Source organism: Gorilla gorilla, chromosome 13 (genome assembly GCF_029281585.2).
Source record: "Gorilla gorilla gorilla isolate KB3781 chromosome 13, NHGRI_mGorGor1-v2.1_pri, whole genome shotgun sequence".
NCBI lineage: Eukaryota > Metazoa > Chordata > Mammalia > Primates > Hominidae > Gorilla > Gorilla gorilla.
Genome location: NC_073237.2, coordinates 129,780,407 through 129,802,708, shown reverse-complemented (window position 1 = coordinate 129,802,708; position 22,302 = coordinate 129,780,407). Strand labels below are relative to the sequence as shown.

Here is a 22,302-nt window from a genome sequence, read left to right as displayed (position 1 = left end):
AAAGAGATGGATGAAGAGGGAGACAGGAGGCAGGAGGTGGGTGAGGCCAACCAAGAAGGAGAGGGGGAAATCAGAGACAGGGAGAGGAAGGGAGAGGCAGAGAAGAGCAACCTACACAGTTTGGGACAAACTAGTATCTGTCTGTTCAGCTTCACTGAATGAGCAGGTCGTACTGAGACACCAACTCCCTCTTCAGTGAGCACACTTCATCCCCCAAAGCCCCAAGTACAGACTCCCCTGCCCAGCGCAAACCCCAAAGCTGATGTAGTCAGCTATTTGGCACTCCCCTCGCCCCAGGTAGCTCAGAATACCCCACCCAGAGGCTCCCAGAATACCCCCGCTCCTGCAAATGAGCCCACCTGCTGGAAATGGGAGGGTCCCCAGCAACCCAGGAGAAAGCCACAGGCAAGGATTCCAGCCACACAGAGGGGAGGGCATCTTGCCCGGGGGTGACGCTGGTGCATCCTCAGGAGAGCCAGCCCGCGGAGTGGAGCGGAGTGAGAGGGGGCCTTGGTGACTGGGAATCTGGTCAGTATGGAATGGGACAGGCCCGCTCACTGGGCGGGACGATTAGGCAGTGTTTACTCTTGGAAGCTTCCTGCCAGGGCAGGGGCCGTGGCTAGGGTGGGCGGCCTGCAGCTCCTGCTGCTGCAACCTGGGCCTTGCTCTAAGATGGTTGCAGTTCAGGGTACCCTGCAGCCCAGTCCTGCACACCAGACAGCTCTCCGGATGTACACGCCCACCCCCTTAGAGGAGGCCTAAGCCATCTATTCTGGAGAAGGGACACTGGACCAGAAACCCACAGACGGGGGTTCACGAGGAATGCTAGGACCTCGGCTGACTCCCTCTCCGGGGTCCCCGCTCCCATCTGACAGATGAGAGGCTGTGCCAAAGACATCGTGGTTCTGGCTCAACTCTCCACCTACTCTGTGCCTACGCCTGATGAGGAGAGTGGCAGAAGCAGGCTGCACGGCACCAGATCTCAGCATCATCACAAACGGCCTGGCAATCCCCTTCATCTCCTGGAAGACTCTCTTCACATGCTCCAAACCACTCTTTTACACCCCTTACAGCCACAGAGCCGCACAAGCTGATGACCAGCAGGGGGATTCACCTTGTCTTTCCACCCCTCAAAGTGCAGCCTCTCTCCTCCTCTGCGATCAGGGAGGACACACCTACACTTCCTGCCAGGCCCTGGCTCTGGATCCCTTCCCAGCTCTCTCCTCCTGCATCGTTAGTTTCTGCCCCTCTGCTAGAGCCATTCATTCATTCCTTCAGCCAACAAATGTTTCACTGAGCCCCTGAAACAGGCCAGGCTCTGTGCTAGACACCAGGAAAGCAGCCACAAGCCAGGCAGACAGCAGCCTCGGCCTCTCACAGCTTAAATTCTAGGGAAGAGAGCCAGACAGCAAAGTTGCTAGACAGACACATGTTGTATATGTAGTATGTTCAAAAGTGGTAAGTGTTATGGAGAAAAATACAGCAGAATAAAGGAATGGGGGACTGGAGGGAAGGGTGTGCTTTCATGCAGGAAGGTAAGGAGGCTGTTGGAGAAGGGGGCATGCTTAGATGTCGAGATCATGGTACCTGGCTCATTCCATCGGCATGCATGACTCTCCTGTCTCTTTTTGGTTTTTGTTTGTTTTTTGAGACAGATTCTTGCTGTGTCACCCAGGCTGGAGTGCAGTGGCACGATCTCGGCTCACTGCAACCTCCGCCACCCAGGTTCAAGTGATTCTCCTGCCTCAGCCTCCCTTGTGGATGGGATTACAGGCGCCCGCCATCACGCCTGGCTAGTTTTTGTATTTTTAGTAGAGGTGGGGTTTCACCATGTTGGCCAAGCTGGTCTCAAACTCCTGACCTCAGGTGAGCTGACTGCATCGGCCTCCCAAAGTGCTGGGATTACAGGCATGAGCCACCAAGCCCAGACACTCCGGTGTCTCTTGATTACAATCAACAACCTTCCCTTGACACTGTCCTCCTGCCATAGCCCTGTTTCTGGCTGTCTTTAAGAACTTGGAAACATTATTTTCAGTGGCTATCTCCACTTCCTTGCCTTCAATTCCCACATACTATTGAAATTGATCTTTAAAAGGTCACCAATAACTTTGTGAACCCTGAAAGAGCCAATCCTTCTTGATGGATCCCAAGTTACTAACTGGGCCTAAATTCAAAGTAGGACCTAGCAGCCATTTGCTGACTAGGGTCACACACACATTCTGCGTTCCTGGAAAGCCCCCACTCTCACTTAACTCTGGGACGGTTTCACAGCTATCTGTTCCTGTTTATGCCGCCAGAATCAACCCATCGACTGTGACCTGCATCGACCAATCTGAACTCAGCAAGTATTAACCAATCAGAACTAAGTAGGTGTGCCTTCCTCATTTGCATAAGTGGACCAAAGTGGGAACCTGGGCAAGAAGTTCTCTACAAAAGACGACCTCTTTCTTTGTTCTCTTTGTTCCCTGGAATGCACCTTTGTACAGAAGGCTGCATTGCCCTGGTTTACAAACTGCTGGAACAAAGTTTTTTTCCTTTTTTAAAAAGAAAACCCAGTCCAGGTGTGGTGGCTCACGCCTTTAATCCCAGCACTTTGGGAGGCCGAGGCAGGTGGATCACGAGGCACGCGGATCATGAGGTCAGGAGTTCGAGATCAGCCTGGCCAGCATAGTGAAACCCCGTCTCTTTTCAAAAATACAAAAATTAGGCTAGGTGTGGGGGCTCACGCCTGTAATCCCAACACTTTGGGAGACTGAGGAGAGAGGATCACCTGATGTCTGGAGATCCATACCAGCCTGGCCAACATGGAGAAACCCCATCTCTACTAAAAGTACAAAATTAGCCGGGCATGGTGGCGCATGCCTGTAATCCCAGCTACTCGGGAGGCTGAGGCAGAAGAATCACTTGAACCCGGGAGGTGGAGGTTGCGGTGAGCCGAGATTGCGCCATTGCACTCCAGCCTGGGCGACAAGAGCATAACTTCGTCTCAAAAAAAAAAAAAAAATTAGCTGGGCATGGTGGCGTGCACCTGTAGTTCCAGCTACTCAGGAGGCTGAGGCAGGAGAATCTCTTGAACCCAGGAGGTGGAGATTGTGGTGAGCCGATATCACGCCACTGCACTCCGGCCTGGGCAGCAGAGCAAGACTCCGTCTCAAAACAAAAAAAAGAAAACCCTTTTCGCTGGACTTGCTGACAATCTCAGTGCCATATCTGGTTCCCATCTCTCTGTCCTCGTCCTTCTCAGCCTCTCAGCAGCATCTGATGTGGTTTATTCTCCCCCTGGATTCTCTAATGCCACTCACATCCGCCTCTCCTCCCACTGCACTGACTGCTCCCCCTCAGCCTCCTCTGCTGCTTCGCCCCTGGAGAGACCCCAGCACCTGCTATCTGGTCTTAACCCTTCACTCCCTATATTGGTACTCTCTCTTTGGATGAACTAACCCAGGTTCATGTTTCAACACTAATTATGTGCTGACGATTTCCAAATTACATCTCCAGCACTGACCCTTCCCTAAGCTTAGGAATCTTATATCCTGCTGCTGATTAGACGTCTCTCCTTGGTGACTGACGGCCCATTCAAACTCAGCAAGTGTGAAAAGGAGCTCATGGCTCCACCCCCATACTTCACCCTGCTCCCCGCAGACATTTATTGGAATGATAAATGGCCACACCCAGTTGCTCAGACCAAAATCCTAGGAGCCTCACTTCCCTGTTACTCCATCAACCTCTGCCTGTTACACACACACATCAAATCTACCCACTCCCGGCCGGGCACGGTGGCTCACACCTGTAATCCCAGCACTTGGGGAGGCCGAGGCGGATGGATCACTGGAGGTCAGGAGTTCAAGACAGCCTGGCCAACATGGCGAAACCCCAGGTCTACTAAAAATACAAAAATTGGCAGAGCGTGGTGGCGTGCACCTATAATCCCAGCTACTCAGGAGGCTGAGGCAGGAGAATCGCTTGAACCCAGGAGGCGGAGGTAAGGGAGGAGACCACCCCTCATATTGTCTTATGCCCAATTTCTGCTTCCAAATAAAGAAGTAAAAACTAAGAGGCAGAAATAAAATCCACAGGCAGACAGCCTGACGCCGCGCCCTGGGCCTGGTTAAAGATCAATCCTTGACCTAACCGGTTATGTTATCTATAGATTTCAGACATTGTATGGAAAAGCATTGTGAAAATCCCTGTCCTGTTCTGTTCCGTTCTGATTACCGGTGCATGCAGCCCCCAGTCACGTACCCCCTGCTTGCTCAATCGATCACGACCCTCTCACACAGACCCCCTTAGGGTTGTACGCCCTTAAAAGGGACAGGAATTGCTCACTCAGAGAGCTCGGTTTTTGGAGACGTGAGTCTGCCGATGCTCCCCACTAAATAAAGCCCTTTCCTTCTACAATTCGGTGTCTGAGGGGTTCTTGTCTGCGGCTCGTCCTGCTACAGAGTGAACTGGCGGGAACTCCTCCCGGTGCCTGGGCCTCAGTTTCCCCACTGTATGTGGAAGATGAGCCGCTGTGAGGCTGAGCAAGGAGCAGCCCAAGGCGGGAAACGCCCGAGAGTCCAGGACGCAGGCGAGCGACCGAGCCCGGCTCTCACTAGCCCCACCGCCCAGTGCCCCCAGCTCAGCTGCCCCACCGGGTGCTACACACAGAGCGGCCCCCCAGTTCCCTTCCGGCGTTCGCATCTCTCATCCCCATCCCGGATCTTGGGGAGGTCCTCGGCTTGCCCCAATCAAACTCGAGGTCGATGACCCCGGATGCCGCTGGCTAAGGCGGCGGCCCAAGTCCCGTGCGGGCGAACCGCCCAGGCTGCGCGGAACGAGAGGCAGGGACCCGGTTTCCAGCCGGTTGTGGAGAGACGAGCGCTTCCGGGGACTGGAGCGTGCGCGCTGAGGTATGCGGAACGCGTGCGGGGTCTCTTCCGGAGTCTTTTCCTGGACGGGGTCCCTGCGGTGGGTGTGTTTCGGCCTGGCCTGGGCAGGCGCTTGTGCTGCTAGGGCGCCGGGCCCGGGGAGACCGGGGTCTCGGGTGGCCGCCGGCCCAGGCGCTGGACGGCAGCAGGATGGGGAAGGCGAAGGTCCCCGCCTCCAAGCGCGCCCCGAGCAGCCCCGTGGCTAAGCCGGGTCCTGTCAAGACGCTCACTCGGAAGAAAAACAAGAAGAAAAAAAGGTTTTGGAAAAGCAAGGCGCAGGAAGTAAGCAAGAAGCCAGCAAGCGGCCCCGGTGCTGTGGTGCGACCTCCAAAGGCACCAGAAGACTTTTCTCAAAACTGGAAGGCGCTGCAAGAGGTGAGGCTTGAGGGGGCCCGGGCGGAGCGCTGCGCAGCTCATTCCCGCAGAACGCGACGGAGGGAAAGACTTGGGTAGCCCCAAAAAGGACCTGTAAAGGCAGATTTGAATCGAAATCTTGTAAACAGCTTTTCACAAGAAAGGTGGCCTGTTGAGGGAGGTCTCGAACTTGTTTGCGTGAAAGAAATTGATGAAAGAATTACTTCAAGTACAAAAAAGCAAAGATAAACCCTTGTACCTTTTGCATAATGAACTAACTAGAATGGATTTTACAAAGAGAAATTTAGCTTAAAATCCCGAAACCAGGCCGGGCGCGGGGCCTCACGCCTGTGATCCCAGCACTTTGGGAGGCCGAGGCGGGCAGATCCCCTGAGGTCAAGAGTTCAAGACCAGCCCGGCCAACATGGTGAAACCCCGTGTCTACTAAAAAAGTACAAAAAATATTAGCCGGGCGTGATGGCGCGCGCCGGTAGTCGCAGCTACTCGGGGAGCCTGAGGCAGGAGAATCGCTTGAACCCGGGAGGCAGAGGCAGTAGTAAGCCGAAATCGCGCCACTGCACTCCAGCCTGGACGACAGAGCGAGACTCCATCTCAAACAACAACAACAACGAAAGAACACACTGGTCTGTGTAGCAAGACAGGGAGAAAGAAGATTCGTGTGTAGAAGTGAAAAGCAGATAGCAGACATGTGATGGGGTTCTAGCGACACTTATGGTCTTGAAGTAAATACTAATTGAGCTCTTAAAAATGTGCACTCTGCCATGTGCTCTATGCCATGTGTGTTGCAATCCCCAAAATAAGACTGTGAGGTGGACACTTTCATCATCTCTATTGTACAGATGAGGAAATAGGCTGGAAAAGTTTAAATAGATCATCTAAGATTGCTGCTGGGAACTAGGTGGCTGACTCTGGAGTCCATGCTTCTAAGGCTGTGTTGTACCTGCTGTCTCCCTAGTGACCTGCGCTTCTGTAGAGGTTGCCTGCTCTCTCCCAGACACTCTCCCACGTGCGTCACTCATACATTCTTACCACATCACTTGGAGCTCCCTTGGAGCTACCTACTGTTAGGATCATAGCTCACTGCTGCCTGGGCTCCAGTGATTCTCCTGCCTCAGCCTGCCGAGTAGCCCACACGTGTAATCCCAGCACTTTGGGAGGCCCAGGCAGGAGGATCACTTGAGCTCAGGAGGTCAAGTCCAGCCTGGGCAACATGGTGAGATTCCATCTCTAAATAAAAGTAAAAAGTAGTTTTTTTAAAAAAGAAATGTGATCCCCAGTGTTGGAGATGGGGCCCACAGGAGGTATTGGGTCATGGGGGTAGATCCCTCATGAATGACTTGGTGCCCTCCCCTCAGTAATGAGTAAGTTCTCACTCTGCTGGTTCATTTGAGAGCTGGTTGTTTAAAAAGAGCCTAGCACCTTTTTTGCTTGCTCTCTCGCCACGCAACACACCTGCTCCCCCTTCACCTTACACCATGATGGGAAGCTTCCTGCGGCCTCACCAGAAGCAGATGCTGGCACTATGCTTCTTGTACAACCTGCAAAACCATGAGCTACATAAACGTTTTTTCTTTATAAATTACCAAACACAGGTATTCCTTTATAGCAGTGCACAATGAACTAATACAGATGGGGTTTCACTTTGTTGCCCAGGCTGGTCTTCAACTCCTGACCTCAAGCAATCCTCCCACCTCAGCCTCCCGAGCGCTTCTTGAACCTCCTAATACTCTGCACAGTATCTCAGTGCAGACATTCCTGTCTTGACACACAGGACCAGTCAAATTCCCGTGGGCAGCCCCAGGGTTCTGTGAGATTTCTTGAACACCAACTCTTCTTCCTTCTCCCAAGAAAGAAAAGCAAAATAAGTGAATGGAAGGGATGTGTGCTATAGGGAAACTTTGGAGTGTTTTCTAATTCGTCCAAGAAAGTCAGCCCTTCAGTTCTTTACCTATCACAGAACAGGTAAGTAGCACCCGCCTCATCATCGCACTGTGGTGGCGCCTACTCCCACTGGGGATTTGAACACAGGGAGGAAGCTGGGCTCTAAGACTACAGGAGCCTCTGCTTGGGTGACAGCTAAGGTGTGGCTGCCAGCAGTTCTTCAGCCACTCCAGTTTGACAGAAGCTTTTCTTTTCATTTATGATATCCCCCACCTTCCTGAGACCTTCACAGCAGTAGCAAACCAGGGAATCTTGTTAAAAAAAAAAAGTGATTTCTCTGTAGCAGGATGTTGGCCCAAGCTGTGAGGGAAGTTAACTCCAAAATTCTTTCTAGATAAGCTGAAAAGGGAAGTGGTCTGTGGTGTCCAGCCACTCAACAGGTACCCAAGGTGTAGAATGAGTTTGACATTTTGTATGCATGAAGGAGCAGGTGCAAAATGCATTATAATAAGATAAGCAGAGAAACAGCATTTCACCACAAGTGACCCGTGAGAATGAAAAAGAGCTTTTTCCAAACCGTTTGAAAATGAATTTCAGTGATGCGGATGGGAATTGTATAGATGTGTTTGGTGTATATGTGTGTATATACATACACACGTAAGTTTTTTCAATCTGCTGTGTGTAATTTCCAAATTCAAATGCAGCATGTATTTTATTTTGGGTCCCAGTGGCTGCTGAAACAAAAATCTCAGGCCCCAGAAAAGCCTCTTGTCATCTCTCAGATGGGTTCCAAAAAGAAGCCCAAAATTATTCAGCAAAACAAAAAAGAGACCTCGCCTCAAGTGAAGGGAGAGGAGATGCCGGCAGGAAAAGACCAGGAGGCCAGCAGGGGCTCTGTTCCTTCAGGTTCCAAGATGGACAGGAAGGCGCCAGTACCTCGCACCAAGGCCAGTGGAGCAGAGCACAATAAGAAAGGAACCAAGGAAAGGACAAATGGTGACATTGTTCCAGAACGAGGGGACATCGAGCATAAGAAGCGGAAAGCTAAGGAGGCAGCCCCGGCCCCACCCACCGAGTAAGTATGGGCCACCTCACCGCTGAGAACCGAGGCACAGCGACTTCACCAAGGCCTGTCTCCTTATGGAGGCTGGTGGCCTCACCGCAGTCTCTCCATCACTTTACCGTGATGTCGTCTGTTCCTTTGTTTACTCGCTGTTACTTGTTTTCCCCTAGAGTGTGCGCATGATAAGGCAGGGCCTGCTTCTTCCGAGCGTTGAGCAGAGCTCAGCATTTAGTGGGTGCCAGTACACGTGTGTGGAAGGAAAGCGTGCTGAAGCCAGAAAGACCCAAGTATGAGGCCTGTCCCTGCTTCTCGCCAGTTGGGTGGTTTGGGGCAAGTTTCTGACGTCCTCTGTGCCTTGTGGTAGTCCTGGTGGTGTCACAAGGAGATTGTGAGGTTGGCACTCTTGGCTCAGTGCCTGGTGATTACTTCAACCCTGTGATGGAGCCAGGTGTGGTGGCTGTTGCCTGTGGTCCCAGCTCCTTGGGAGGCCAAGGTGGGAGGATCACTTGATCCCAGGAGGTTGAGGCTGCAGTCAGCTGTGATTGCACTACTGCCTCCAGCCCGGGCGACGGAGCAAGACTCTCAAAAAAACAAGTGAAAAGAATAAACCCTGTGGTGGCCACCCACGTGGGGTGGACCGGGAGTCAGTGGCCGCCTCTGAACGGTTCAGCTAGAGGTGACGTGTTCATAAGTCACAGCTGGCTTCATGTTGCCTGGGTGTTCAGGACACAGTTGCTGATGGCTGAGGAATGAGCCATTTGGGGGCCTCCCTGTGTTGTGCTAGGCAGGCTGTCTGGGATAGAGTTCAGTGAGGCGGGCCCGCTCCTCCCTCTTGAGGCTTATTGTCAAGTGCAGTAGACAGACTGTAAACTGCAGCTGTTGCTTAAGTGTGGTCAGGATAAATCTAGTGAGGAGAAGGTACTGGGCGCCTGGAACAAGAGGGACGTGTCCATTCAGTGGGGCCGGGAATGGCTTTTCTAAGGAAATGATATTTAACCTTAGCCCAAGAGACAGATTCCCCAGGCAGGTGTTATGTGCCTGTGTGAGCATCCGAGTACGGAGGGCAAGGGGTTCTGTGTTTCCATCTTACAGGCATTCTGTCTGTCTGTTTCCTAAGTGTTCGATAATGAACGTGTTACCTTCATAATTAAAATGTTAGCACTCATTACACTTGGGTGGTGGGTTATATGTTTCTGTTTTATATTCTTTGTGTTTGTCTGTGTTCCTAAATCTTGAATAATGAGTGTATTTTCTAATTAAAAAGAAAAGAGATGAGGCCAGGCGCTGTGACTCACACCTGTAATCCCAGCTCTTTGGGAGGCCGAGGCAGGTGGATCACTTGAGGTCAGGAGTTCAAGACCAGCCTGGCCAACATGACGAAACCCCGTATCTACTAAAAATACAAAAAATTAGCCAGGCGTGGTAGTGGGCGCCTGTAAAATCCCAGCTACTAGGGAGGCTGAGACAAGAGAATCACTTGAACCTGGGAGGCAAAGGTTGCAGTGAGCCAAGATCGTGCCACTGCACTCCAGGTTGGGTGACCCAGTGAGACTCCATCTCAAAAAAAAAAGGAAAATACCAAGATGATCAAAATAGCAGAAGCAGCAGGGCCAGCAGTCGGGGTGTCTGGGGCCAGCCTGTGGGAGAGGCAGGCTGTGCCATCGCTCCGCTCACCTGCACAGTCAGCCCCCCAGCCCCACCCCACCAGTTGCACTAGGGTCTTCTGGTGATCAGCCTGTTATCTTTGCCTTTTAGGGAAGACATCTGGTTTGACGACGTGGACCCAGCGGATATCGAAGCTGCCATAGGTCCAGAGGCGGCCAAGATAGCGAGGAAACAGTTGGGTCAGAGCGAGGGCAGCGTCAGCCTCAGCCTCGTGAAAGAGCATGCCTTCGGCGGGTACGCTGGTCTCAGGGAGTGGGGTCTGCTGGGGAGGCTTAGCCGTGGAGGGCGGGGCTTCTTCAAGGAAGAGGATGCTTTCCTCTCCCTGAGGTGAATGAAGCAAGCACCTCCCAGGGTCCTGCTAAGAACCAGGACCACACAGAGCTTGTCACGTGGATGCAAATGAGTGAGGGGCAGAGAGCTTTTCTCTGCGGACACTTAGTCCATGGATCCCTGGGGCTCTGACCTGGAGCCCTGTGGCCTGCCGTGTTTATTAAACTACAGCCTTTGGTTACCCTTCAGCCTGACAAGAGCCTTAGCCTTGGACTGTGAGATGGTGGGCGTGGGCCCTAAGGGGGAGGAGAGCGTGGCCGCCCGTGTGTCCATCGTGAACCAGTATGGGAAGTGCGTTTATGACAAGTACGTCAAACCAACCGAGCCCGTGACGGACTATAGGACAGCGGTCAGTGGGATTCGGCCTGAGAACCTCAAGCAGGGTATGTCATCCACAGCTCAGGAACTTAGAAGGGAAAGTAGTAACTGGATTCATTTTCTCCCTTTTGTTCCCTTTTCTGTCTGAGACCACTCACTGTAGCTGGTTTCGATGCGTCTTGTCTCCTTTTGGGGCGATGGGTTTTAAAATACAAAAGGCATCCTTAGACGGCTTTACACCCATTTATGCCTTGCACTTCATTGCCTCCTGTCCGCTGACTTCAAGACCAGGCCAGTAGCTGAGCACGGTGGCTCATGCCTATAGTCCCAGCTACTCAGGAGGCTGAGGAGGGAGGATTGCTTGAACTCAGGAGTTCAAGTCCAGCCTGGACAACATAGCGAGACCTCATTTCTAAAAAAAATTTTTTTTTTTTTTTTTGAGATGGAGTTTTGCTCTTGTTGCCCAGGCTGAAGTGCAATGGCACAATCTCGGCTCACTGCAACCTCCGCCTCCTGGGTTCAAGCGATTCTCCTGCCTCAGCCTCCCGAGTAGCTGGGATTACAGGCATATGCCACCACACCCGACTAATTTTGTATTTTAAGTAGAGACAGGGTTTCTCCACATTGGTCAGGCTGGTCTCGAACTCCCGAACTCAGGTGATCCGCCTGCCTCCGCCTCCCAAAGTGCTGGAATTACAGGCATGAGCCACTGCACCTGGCCTTCTAAAAAACATTTTTTAAAAATTAGCTGGTCCCACTTGGCTCGGGCCACCCTTGGTCTAATCAGCCCTGTTCGGAGGGTACAAGTGGGGTTGGTGGTGGGGTGGTCCCCAGAAGCAGGCAAGGCTGCCTCTGGAGCCCAGGGCCTAGGGCAACACATCTCTGCCCATTTTTGTGGGGGCAGTTTTGTTTTTATTTCCATTTGGAAAATTGTCAAGTAAATCATGAGGTTGAATAGGCAGAACTGCGCTGCCAGGCGGCTCTAAAAGTTTCTCAGTGCCTACACTCAACATATGCTCTCCTCCAGCCATGAGCCGACTTTGCAGACTGTGTGGAGCGCTTTATTCCTCTCCTCAGAGGTGGTTCTCGCAGCCACCCCTGCTAGGGGCCCACAAGGCACTTCTCCCAGGGGGGTGGGTGGATGTGGTAGCTTCGAGTCACCCTCCGTGGTGGCATTGCAGGCCTGACCATTTGTCTTAGGTCTGACCAGGGGTAGGAGCGGGGCTGCCTCCTCACAGAATGATGGTGATGTGTGTGTTGCAAAAAACCGCTTCTTTGTGTTGATTTTCCAGGAGAAGAGCTTGAAGTTGTTCAGAAGGAAGTGGCAGAGATGCTGAAGGGCAGAATTCTAGTGGGGCACGCTCTGCATAATGACCTAAAGGTACTGGGCTCTCTCCTGGGGACTCAGCCTGCCCCTGCTCCGTGGGTGTTACACTCACGCCCTTGCTGTGTTGGGGAGCTTTAACAATGTGTGGGTTTGTGCTCTATGTTGGGAATACTTTGGTAATAATCTCAGATACCACGTGCTGAGTTCTTACTGTGTTTTAGGAGCCATGCCAGGCTCTTGTTTTGACAGCCCCCAGCGAAACTGGGGTTCCCATACCAGAGCAGCTGGCAACCCCGCCCTAATGAGAAATGAAGGTGCTGATGCCCCCTTTAACCTGGAGGAAGGCCTAATGTCTAGTTGTCCCATCCGTGACCAGGGTCCCTCCACAGGAAACAAGTTTATCCTGGCAGATGCCCTGTGGCCCGTGTTCAGGTTACGCTTGCCTAACCATCACCCTGGCCCTGGGAGCTTGCCTTTGCCTTCTTCCTGGCGTCCCGAGGAAAATCCCGCCTGGGGCAGCCCCTGGTTCTTCAGATGGAAAGTGCAAATTCAGACACCACCACCGTGGGAAACAAGTTCAAAGACATACAGACCCTGGGCAGGGAAGGCGTCATGGGTGGGGAGGGCAGCCCGCCATCTCCTGGTCACCCGAGGCAGGAATGAAGAGTCAGGCAGAGCGAGTACATGTGTATTTACAGGAGAACAGGGTGGGGGTCACTTTGAGTTTATGGGCAAATGCCTGGATGTTGGTTTAAAGGACACAGTGGAAACAGCGGGGAGGCCAGTCTGCTAGATGGGAGAGACACTTAAGTTATCACCTCTGCCCACCGGCTTGAAGCACTTGGGTGTGGTGAGGAACTTGAAGCCGTTCAGAAGGAAGTGGCAGAGATGCTAATGTTCAGGCAGCAGCCTTTGCTATGGTGCTCCCGTCACGGCACTGTAGAGATCCCTTGAATCCATTAAAGATGCCGGAGGTGTTCATGCTCATTTATAGAGGGTGAAACTGAGGTGAGAACCCCCCGGGCAGTGTCCTCACAGAAAGGTCTTCTGTGTGCTCCTGCTGTATCCCCTCAGAGACTGTTACTGTGGTGACTTGTCCTTCCCTCCTGACTCTGACTCCATCCCTGGTAATGTGTGCAGCACATGTTCAAGTCTTTCTTGAAGATGATGCTAAGGACCAGACACAGTGGCTTATGCCTGTAATCGCAGCTTTTTGGGAGGCTGAGGCTGGAGGATTGCTTGAGGCCGGGAGTTAGAGACCAGCCTGAGTAACACAGGGGAGACCCCATCTCTCTAAAAAATTTTAAAATTAGCCAGGTATGGTGGCGTGTGCCTGTTGTCCCAGCTACTCAGGAGACTGGGGTGGGAGGATCAGTTGAGCCCAGGAGGTTAAGGCTGCAGTGAGCCATGATTACCCTATAGCACTGCAGCCCAGGTGACAGAGTGAGATCCTATTAAAAAACAAAACAAAACAAAAAATTGCATGCTAAGATTGCAAGATGAGCTGTTAAAATGTGTTATTTCCGACTTCCTGATGTGCAGAACCAACTCAAAATACAAGTATAATATAGGAATAAGTTGGTTGCTGGTTAACTGTTGACTGTTTTTCTCCTACTTCCTTGATTTCAAGATTTTGTTTTTATTGTCTCTGACTGTCGGGCATCAGCTTAAGTCAGTGCGATAAATTTCCTTCTGGAGTTGAAATTCATATCAGTGCCTTGTTTCCATGTGTGTGTGACACACTTGGATTCCCTACAAGATGTTACTTGCAGGGCAGCCGCGTTGGCTCACACCTGTAATCCCAGCACTTTGGGAGGCCGAGGCGGGTGGATCACCTGAGGTCAGGAGTTCGAGACCAGCCTGGCCAACATGGCAAAACCCTGTCTCTACTAAAAAATACAAAAATTAGCCAGGCATGGTGGCGGGCACTTGTAATCCCAGCTACTCGGGAGGCTGAGGCAGGAGAATCACTTGAAACCTGGGGGCGGAGGTTGCAGTCAGCCAAGATTGAGCCACTGCATTCCAGCCTGGGTGACAGAGCAAGACTCCGTCACACACACACACACACACACACACACACACACACACACACACAAAGGTGTTACTTGCAAAAGGTGGCGGGGGGAGGGGGTTCTGCTACTACAAACCGAAAATGAAAATGATTATCATTATATTTTATTTTTCTAGGTACTGTTTCTTGATCATCCAAAAAAGAAGATTCGGGACACACAGAAATATAAACCTTTCAAGAGTCAAGTAAAGGTACTTAGAATGAGTGTGACTCAAGATACTGTATTTCTGTTTTGCTGGTCACTTCATTGTTTCTGGTCACTGGTGGCTGACTTGTTGGTTAAAGGGTTTTTGTTTTTCCTTTTAACCTTTAAAACTAGAAGGAATGTTTAAAAATAGAGTTCTGCTAATTGCTGACCTTAAAAATGATTGCAACGGAGGGCAAGTTATTTCCACTCTAACCTCTGAAACAGGGTCACTGACTAAGGGCCTGGTACCACTGTCGTATCTGCTCTAGAGGGTGCCAAGGGCAGAGCCGTTCTTCATCCTTTTTTTTTTTTTTAGACAGGGTCTTGCTCTGTCACCCAGGCTGGAGTGCAATGGCATAATCTCGGCTCACTGTAACTGCCACCTCCCAGGCTCAGGCAATCCTTCCACCTTAGCCTCTGAAGTAGCTGGGACTGCAGGCATATGCCACCACCCCTGGCTAATTTTTTTATTTTTATTTTTTTAGAGATAGGGTCTTGCTGTGTTGCCCTGGCTGTTCTCAAACTCCTGGGTTCAAGTGATCTGCCCTCCTTGGCCTCCTAAGTGCTGAGATTACAGGTGTGAGCCACCATGCCTGGCCAGAGCTGTGCCTCTTGAGATAAGCAGGGAGGCCTCAAGATGGGAGATGGGGATGCTGACTCCTCCCCTGGCCCTCTTCCTTTATTGGCTGATAGGGGTGTATCACCAGCCCATCATGCTATAAATGGCAGCTGGTGGCTACCACCCTAAGTGCCATGAGCACCTCTCCACTGAGAGGCAAACTGTAGGTCGCTTGGGTGAGGTTCAGTAGCCAACCGCTCCCTGCTTGGTGGGGTGACCCTCTTTGGGCCGAGCCTGCAGAGGCCCCCACCCGCCTCTTCCCCCTTTGCAGAGTGGAAGGCCGTCTCTGAGACTACTTTCAGAGAAGATCCTTGGGCTCCAGGTCCAGCAGGCGGAGCACTGTTCAGTAAGTGTGTCCTGTGGGGTAGTTCATGGGGTTTGGGGCGGTTTCCCACCTGGAACCAGACATGAGTCACCTGACACAGACATGGGGGAGGTGGGGCTTGGGCACCTACTTATCCTACGAGGCTATTGGTCAAAAAAAAAAAAAAAAATGGCAGAGCAGAGTTACGGAATTTTGGTTAAATTCTAAATATGCACATTTAACGAATTTAACACTTAACACAAAAGTACTGCATTCTCGTTATTTGGAGAAAAAGTTGCCAAATAATTACAAAGGGTCCCCCCACCCCCGCAGCCCTCCAGCCCTGCCCTGCCCGGCCCCGCTGAGCAGCTGGCTCTGCCTCTGTGGAGCAGTCACCCCCTGCAACGTGGCCTCAGTGCTTTGGACCCTTTTTGCCCATCTGCTTGGTCCTTGTGCCCCTGTGCCCAGTGCCCAACCTGCCATCACCCTGCACTCAGAGACCTAAAAAGGCAGCGTGTTTGTTGCTTCTCCTCTTTGGGTTTCCCTTTCTTCTCCTGGGAGGGGTGTCTGAGTCACAGAAGTGTGGGGACCATCAGGTCGTTGCTCTCTCTGCTTCTCTTGTGTCCTCCCTCCCCGTCCTGGTGACATCTTGTGGCCAGGTCCTTGTCTTACTCAGTACATCTGTAGCAGAGTGGCTAGTGGGAGGGCTCAGTCATTGTGGGGTTGACTGTGGGCTGCAGCTATGCCTCGTCACCTGCTGGGATGTTTCGTGTCGTCTAGATTCAGGATGCCCAGGCAGCAATGAGGCTGTACGTCATGGTGAAGAAGGAGTGGGAGAGCATGGCCCGAGACAGACGCCCCCTGCTGACCGCTCCAGACCACTGCAGTGACGACGCCTAGCAGTCCTGCCCTGCTGCTGCTGCCGCCCCGCTACAGAGGCAATGTGACCAGTCACAGGGACAGATCACATCTCCCCAGAGTGGCAACTCTGGTGAAACCTTTTCAGAATCATGGCAGAGGGGCATGGCGTGGTGCTACTGAGAAGGTCCTCCTTCCTCTTGACTTTGTGGTCTGAAACCTGGTCTTACTGTCCATGTGTGTTTGGGCCCGGATGGTCAGGGTGGGGAGCAGGGACTGCCAAGGGCATGCCTGGCCACACTTTACCGACTGCTGACCCCCTGGGCGAGGTGAGGTTGGGGCCTGTGGACCGCCAGTCCGTACGGTGCTGTCACCACCCATCTTCGGTGACACCCTGGGGTGAGGTGCTCAGCACCTTCCTCTCGAGGAGCCACATTTTCCTCCTTTGTGTTAGGGGACATAACAAGCTCTGCTGGGCTTGAGGGACCCAGACCAGGTGTCTGCAGTCAGCTCCTGAGACACGGCTGGCTGGCACAACAGGTGTTACATCAGGGGTTTCCTGTGGCCGTTTGGACTTTGAGCATTTATCTAAATTAAATTGGCCCAGGGTTGGCTGGTGGGTCACCCAGCAGAGGCTTCTCCCCATAGCACGAGGATGCGTTGCCTGGGCACGGTGACTGCGGTTATTCCTGGAGGTCGGCAGACATACCAACCTTGGGCTATTTGAGCTGGAGAAGCTATGTGATGCTAGCCGGTGGCTTTCTGGGCTAGGCCCCAGTTTGAGGCTCCCCTGGGAACTAGAGTCAGGAACAGCCAGTGGCACTGACAAGGGGACGGAGTCCAAGGCGTTATTGGGCCACCTGACAGCTGGACAGAAAAGGGGCAGACGCACCGAGGATGCGATTTAAAATAAATGCAGATGTTTACTTGGAATGGAGCCTGTGGAGGCTCAGTGTTGACTCTCATCTAGAATGGTCTGGAAGGACTGCTCTGTCCAGGGGCGAGGTCTATAGAGACTGCAGAATTAAGTATCCCACTGGCCAGTCACAGCCTCTTGCCAGAAATGATTAAGGCAGAAACCAGCCTTGGGCCTCTTTATTAGTCACCTAAGAGGAGTGTGCGGTGCGCATTCTGGTGCTGGATGACCCTTCCCCCTACCCCAAGGGAAACAGTGGCCCATGGAAAGGAAGGACAGGGAGAGGGCACACGTGGAGGAGGGGCCTGTGGGGTATCTGTCTTGTCCCCCGCATCAGGGCTGAGCTGCTTCCCCATCCGGGGGGCTGGGAGAGGTGGCTGCCTCCAGCCTCAAGAGCACTTTTTCCGCGTAAGAAACCAGTTCCTGGAAGGAGGAAGCAGGCAAGTCAGTTTTCGTGGACAGTCCCCGGGTCCAGGAGCAGTTACTCATGTGACTCAATCCAGCAGTCATGGACAGGAAACTCTTTGGAGAGGTCTGATTACCCCTCCCGTTTAAGATTGATTTTGGCCCAGTCATAGAGACGGGATAATAGGCAGGCAGGAGAGCAGTCTTGAAAACTATACATGTGGAGATCAAGGTCAGTTCCATACAAACATCTATTCCAGTCCCCTAGACGTGGTGCACCCCAGCTGGGGGCTTCCACCTGGAGGGAGGCCTGGTTTGCTGAAGGCGCTGCTGTCACTCACCAGGCTGGAGGTAAAGCGCTCCTTGATCTCCTGGAGCAGGGCCTTCATACTACTGGACACCAGCTCCGGCAGGATCTCCTCTGCAGGTGGAGCAGGAAGGTCCTGAGGCCGGAGCCCTTCCTGTGCCCCTTGCCAGGAGCCCCAGAAGGATGAGAGTGGGTCGCATTCCCCCTTGGGCTTGGCATGCACAGAGCCACCTTGCAGTTCCGGAGCCCCAAGCGTCACCCTCAGCCAAGACAACCCCTGGTGCTCAGAAGATGCCAAATGAGTGGGAAGTTTAAGTGGGCCGAGAAGTGGGGTTGAGCCCGCCTTCCGTGTGCTCCTTCCCTGTCAGTTATAGGGGGAGCGGGGCACCCCTGACCGCTGGGCTCTAGGGAGTGTGAGGCGAGAAGGGGTTCTCACCATAGGAAGCCAGGTGGACCAGCAGCATGCCCATGTTCTCCACCACCTCCGGGTCGTCCCTGTGGAGCTGGTAGGTCTCCTTGATGAGGCTGAGGCCACTGCCGCCCTCCTCCTGCACCACCACCTTGAAGGCCGCCAGCTCTGGGGGATGGGTGGGAGTGGGTTCATGCCCCACTTCCCCCTGAAAGGGAAGAGCCTTCTGCCCAGGACAGGATGGGACCCCAGAGCTCACACACAGGGGGCTGGGACAGGACAAGAGACGGGACCCAGGAGGCCCCATTAGCTTGGGCGGACCAGTACACTGGCATGACCTGAACAGGACCACGCAAGAACAGAGGAGGCAGCCCCCCCAGAGCCAAAGGGGTCGTTGTCACTCTCTGGGGAAGATTAGGTAGTACAGAGGTCAAGACCATGAGCCCGGAGTTGCCAGGCACTAGCTGGTGTCTTTGCCAGGCCCAGGATGCTCTCCGAAGGACTGTGCTGTGGGCCGAGCGTCGGTTGTGCTGTGCTCAGCGCTGGGCCCAGCCTGTCTAGCTGAGTAACAGGCAGGGTTTGTGTTGTGAGGAATTGGAGACACTGTTTCCAGAGCTGTTTTGATCAGTCACGGTGTGCCTGCATGTTAGGAAACCTGTGCAGATGTGATGTGTTTATGGACAGAGAGAGGGTCACAGGGTAGCATAACGCAGAGACAAGAGTTTATCAAGTGTGCGTGAAAGTCTTGATGGTGATTTCTGGATGACTGGACTTTAGATCGTTTTTAATTTCTTTTCCTTTTTGATTTGTTGCTTCTGTTTTTTGGTTTGTGGCACCTGGCAGATGTAACTGATAGGGGCTGATTCTTGCCCCCACCTCTAGGTGGCAGCCTCGTCCTGTCCCCAGGCTCACCTGACACCCTCACCAGGCTGGCCAGTCCCCGGTAGGCATTGTTCACCAGCAGGGCTCTGTCCTGGCACAGCCGGATGCTTTGCAGGAGCAGCGCCACCACTTGTTCAAACTGCTGCTCCTTGATGCAGCCTGCAGAAAGGGGCCGGGCTGCCTTGTGCCTGCTGTGCCACGAGGCCCACCCCTCCCAGCCCCAGGGGCCCAGGGCGCCCACCCAGCTCACCCAGCAGGGACAGCAGCCAGAAGACTCCACAGCTGGCTTCTGCCATTTCCCCATCCGCAGGGTAGGTGGCCAACACCTGGCTGATGAGGTCCGGGACCTTCTCCAAGGGGGCCTTGTTCACAATGATACCTGGAACGAGGACAGGGATGGGAGGGGACACCCAGGCCTTGGGTGTGTGCAGGGGGGCCTTCCCATCCCCCATCTGCTGCCTTCCTCCAGCTAACGACAACAGCAGAAATGGGGTGGGAAAGGTCAACTGTCCTCAGAGACGGTGCAGGGGTTAGCCCAGGAGAGGCTTGGAGAATCCCACACTTTGGGTGCTGGCAGGGTTCTTGGGTTTCCCGGGCTTTCCGTGGTTTGGAGCTCTCTTTTTCCTGGGGCGCTGGAGTGCCAAGATGGGGTCTAGAGGAGGGGAAGCAGCACAGGCCAGGGGGCCCCCTACTGTGAATCAAAAATCAAAACAAACAGGGCATCCAGCACCACCGCTGCCCTCTGGAACCAGGGCTGCCTGGAAAATCCCAGGATGTTTCCCTGGGCAGGAGGCACTTAAAACTGAGGGGTCTGCCCACTGGGCAAGAAGTCCTGAAGCCCGGTCTCTGCCAGAAGTCCTTTCCTCCCCTGCCTTTTCTCTCTCTGCTCTTTGATTTTCTTCTGTTGGAGTTGGAAGCTCTCAGAAGAGCCTTTCCCGGACTATGGCTGTTGTGTTTCAGGGACAGGACATGGAGGTCCTCAAAGGCTCTCAGGGGCAGTTAGGGAGGGGCTGGGGGAGGGCTGCCAGCCCCGGTGGGACAGCAGGAGGAGGGCCCCTCACCGTCCAGCAGGAGGGCCCAGAGCAGGCCCAGGCCGCTGGCGCAGACGTCCCTGCTTTCGAGGGAGCTGTTAAGGTGCTCCAGGATGTGCTCCAGCAGCCCGGCGTTCTGCAGCTCGTCTGACAGTGACTCTGACTCTGTGGGTGAGCCAGAATGAGGGCCCCAGGGCCCCTCCCTCCAGGAAGCCTTCCTGCCTCTGTTGTCCTTGGGCACTGCAGTCCCATTTGACTTGCAACCCTGGGTGCCTGCTCTGGGCCAAGTCGTGTGCACTCAACGGAGCCCTGAACAGGAGGATGTGGGACTGGCCCCAGAGGAGTCTGTCCATCTCGTGGGCCACCAGTCCCAATAGCTGCCATCCCGCTACCAGGCTGGGTCTGACCTCTGTAGCTTCCCATCCAGGGGGCCTGACCCTGCCTCCTGGGCTCACAGAGCCAGCCTATGCCTTCCAGGATGGAACCATGACGGGGCCGTATCCCGGTAGGATGAACTGACATCCATTTTGCCTGATGGTTCCAGTTGACATCTGTTCCTAGTGCCTCCTTTCACTCCCCAAAGTGAGATCAGCCATGTATGATCAGTTATCCAGTCTGTGCAGTAAAGAGGGTGCTGGGGCCCAGCCCCTAGCCCTGAACCCTGCTGCATGGACTCCTGGCAACTGTCCTTAGGCTCTCTCGAGGCCCAGCTTACTGTTGGGGAGAACAGTGCGCACCCGATTTGTGGGTGAAGGTGTGAGTGCTCTGTATGGCCCTCTCCTTCCCACAGTCCTGGCTGGCGGCTTCGGAAGCCCACTGGGCCCTATGGAATGGAGACACACAGGGCATTTGACCCCCAGCCTCCCAGAAGGGGCAGGAAGTGTGGGAAAGAGATGTCATTGGTGTGAAGCCCAGAGCTGCGCCTAGCATGTCTGTAGAGGGAACCAGTGACTTCAAGAGTGGAAGCTTGTCATCAAGATGGAAAAGGATGCGACCAGCATTTGGGGTGGCCAAATGAAGACGGCCAAATGCCGCCGTGCATCTCAGGAGGAGGCCCAGCACTGTCCTGTCCAACCCCCCTATACCCCAAACCAACCCTTCCAAGACCCCTGGGAAGGGCTGTCCTGGAGCGTGGGTGGGGCAGGAGGTGGCTGGCAGACACACCCTGGGTTGTGGTGATGGCTAGCAGGCTGTAGACCATGACAAGAAGTGGCTCCTCCTCGGGGTGGCTCTGAAGAGCACTCAGCAGGGTGGAGGTGATGGCTTGGTTGCAGGGAGTCTTGGCTTCTGGGTGGTGCACCAGTGCTGCTCGAGCCAGAGGAAGATGCCTGGGGTTAGCCCCACAGCTCGGCATGGGGCCAGACACACAAGGCTCACAGGCTGGGGGATAGCATCTCCACTTTGCATGAAGGAAACCAGGGTCTGCCTTGTTCTGACCCAGAGCAGGCCTTCATGAATCCCTGTGGCCTAATGGAGCGAAGGACCGGAGGGTAGCCCTGCCTGGCCAGGCCACGCATCCTGGTCCCTGGGAGCCGGTCAGGCAGCACTGAACACAATTTCAACATTGCATGGAACTCCAAACTTCAACAGTGAAACTAGAAAGGTGGCCGGGCGCGGTGGCTCATGCCTATAATCCCAGCACTTTGGGAGGATCACGATGTCAGGAGTTCAAGACCAGCCTGACTAACATGGTGAAACCCGTCTCTACTAAAAATACAGAAATTAGCCGGGTGTGGTGGTGGGTGCCTGTAGTCCCAGCTACTCAGGAGGCTGAGGCAGGAGAATCGCTTGAACCCAGGAGGTGGAGGTTGCATTGAGCCGAGAGTGCGCCACTGCACTCGCCTGGGTGGTGAGCAAAACTCCATCTCAAAAAAAAAAAAAAAGTAACTAAATACTTTTTGTTTCCAAAAAAATCATCAAAGCTAATTCAACTCTTTTAACAACCCATGTCTCATAGGAGGCTCAATCTCTCAGCTCCAACCTCTTCCATCAGGACAGTGAAATGAACTCAGCACTGCCCTCCTACCAGCCCTCTTCAGAGGACACAACCCATCCTCCCTGAGGGTCACTCCAGAGGACCTCGTGTCCAGCTCCTCGCTTCATAGCTGGGAAACTGGCAGGAGCATCAGGAACTTGTCCAGGGCCACGGAGCAGGCAAAAGGCAGGCCTGGGTGGGATCCGCGTCTCCAAGCTCCTGGCCTGTGCCCTCTCTGCCATCCAGGATGGGGTCTGATGGGCACAGGATGGCATGGACTCTCCAGTGGTTAGATGCTAACCAGATGGCGGGGGCGGAGCTAGGCCACCAGGAGTGTCTCCTGGCCTGGCCCTGGCATCCACCTTGGCCTAGAAGGTGCAGCAGCAGGGAGCAGGGCATGGCTTCCCCTAACCCACCCGGCCCGGTGCCCACCTTGGCCCAGGAGGCACAGCTGCAGGAAGCAGCGCAC

General features: G+C 53.8%; 3 protein-coding genes across 13 annotated transcripts in view; 1 reads left to right on the top strand and 2 right to left on the bottom strand.

Annotated features, from left to right (window-relative positions):
* Window positions 1–4,621, bottom strand: part of ADAMTS13 (ADAM metallopeptidase with thrombospondin type 1 motif 13) — a 41,220-nt gene extending 36,599 nt beyond the window's left edge. For all 3 annotated transcript variants that reach the window (XM_063696841.1, XM_031014871.3, XM_063696842.1), the window contains exon 1: window positions 360–4,621. In XM_063696841.1, coding sequence (XP_063552911.1) covers window positions 360–464 — 105 coding nt within the window. In that variant the 5' untranslated portion in view covers window positions 465–4,621. The remainder of the gene's footprint in view (window positions 1–359) is intronic.
* A 26-nt stretch (window positions 4,622–4,647) lies between these two features.
* Window positions 4,648–16,841, top strand: REXO4 (REX4 homolog, 3'-5' exonuclease). Of its 5 annotated transcripts, none has more exons than XM_019033144.4 (8): window positions 4,648–5,285; window positions 7,895–8,241; window positions 9,985–10,128; window positions 10,414–10,607; window positions 11,835–11,923; window positions 14,057–14,131; window positions 15,018–15,092; window positions 15,831–16,841. In XM_019033144.4, exons 1-8 carry the CDS (start codon window positions 5,061–5,063, stop codon window positions 15,948–15,950), a joined length of 1,269 nt encoding a protein of 422 aa, XP_018888689.4. In that variant the 5' UTR covers window positions 4,648–5,060; the 3' UTR covers window positions 15,951–16,841. The 5 variants fall into 5 exon arrangements, with proteins under 5 accessions (XP_018888689.4, XP_018888691.4, XP_018888690.3 ...); XM_019033145.4 differs by having other exon boundaries at window positions 5,170–5,285; window positions 8,073–8,241; XM_055351454.2 differs by lacking the exon at window positions 4,648–5,285 and adding an exon at window positions 5,308–7,247.
* Window positions 16,842–16,987: 146 nt separating this feature from the next.
* STKLD1 (serine/threonine kinase like domain containing 1) overlaps window positions 16,988–22,302 on the bottom strand; it is a 30,428-nt gene continuing 25,113 nt past the window's right edge. The window contains exons 13-19 of one of the 5 annotated variants that reach the window (XM_019033142.4): window positions 21,023–21,163; window positions 19,889–20,023; window positions 19,078–19,206; window positions 18,858–18,986; window positions 17,973–18,113; window positions 17,571–17,650; window positions 16,988–17,247 (exon numbers count right to left, since the gene is read on the bottom strand). In XM_019033142.4, coding sequence (XP_018888687.4) covers window positions 17,158–17,247; window positions 17,571–17,650; window positions 17,973–18,113; window positions 18,858–18,986; window positions 19,078–19,206; window positions 19,889–20,023; window positions 21,023–21,163 — 845 coding nt within the window. In that variant the 3' untranslated portion in view covers window positions 16,988–17,157. Of the gene's footprint in view, window positions 17,651–17,972; window positions 18,114–18,857; window positions 18,987–19,077; window positions 19,207–19,888; window positions 20,024–21,022; window positions 21,164–22,302 lie in introns of all 5 variants that reach the window. The other 4 variants (XR_010130389.1, XM_019033141.4, XM_063696843.1 and 1 more) reach the window with 4 other exon arrangements.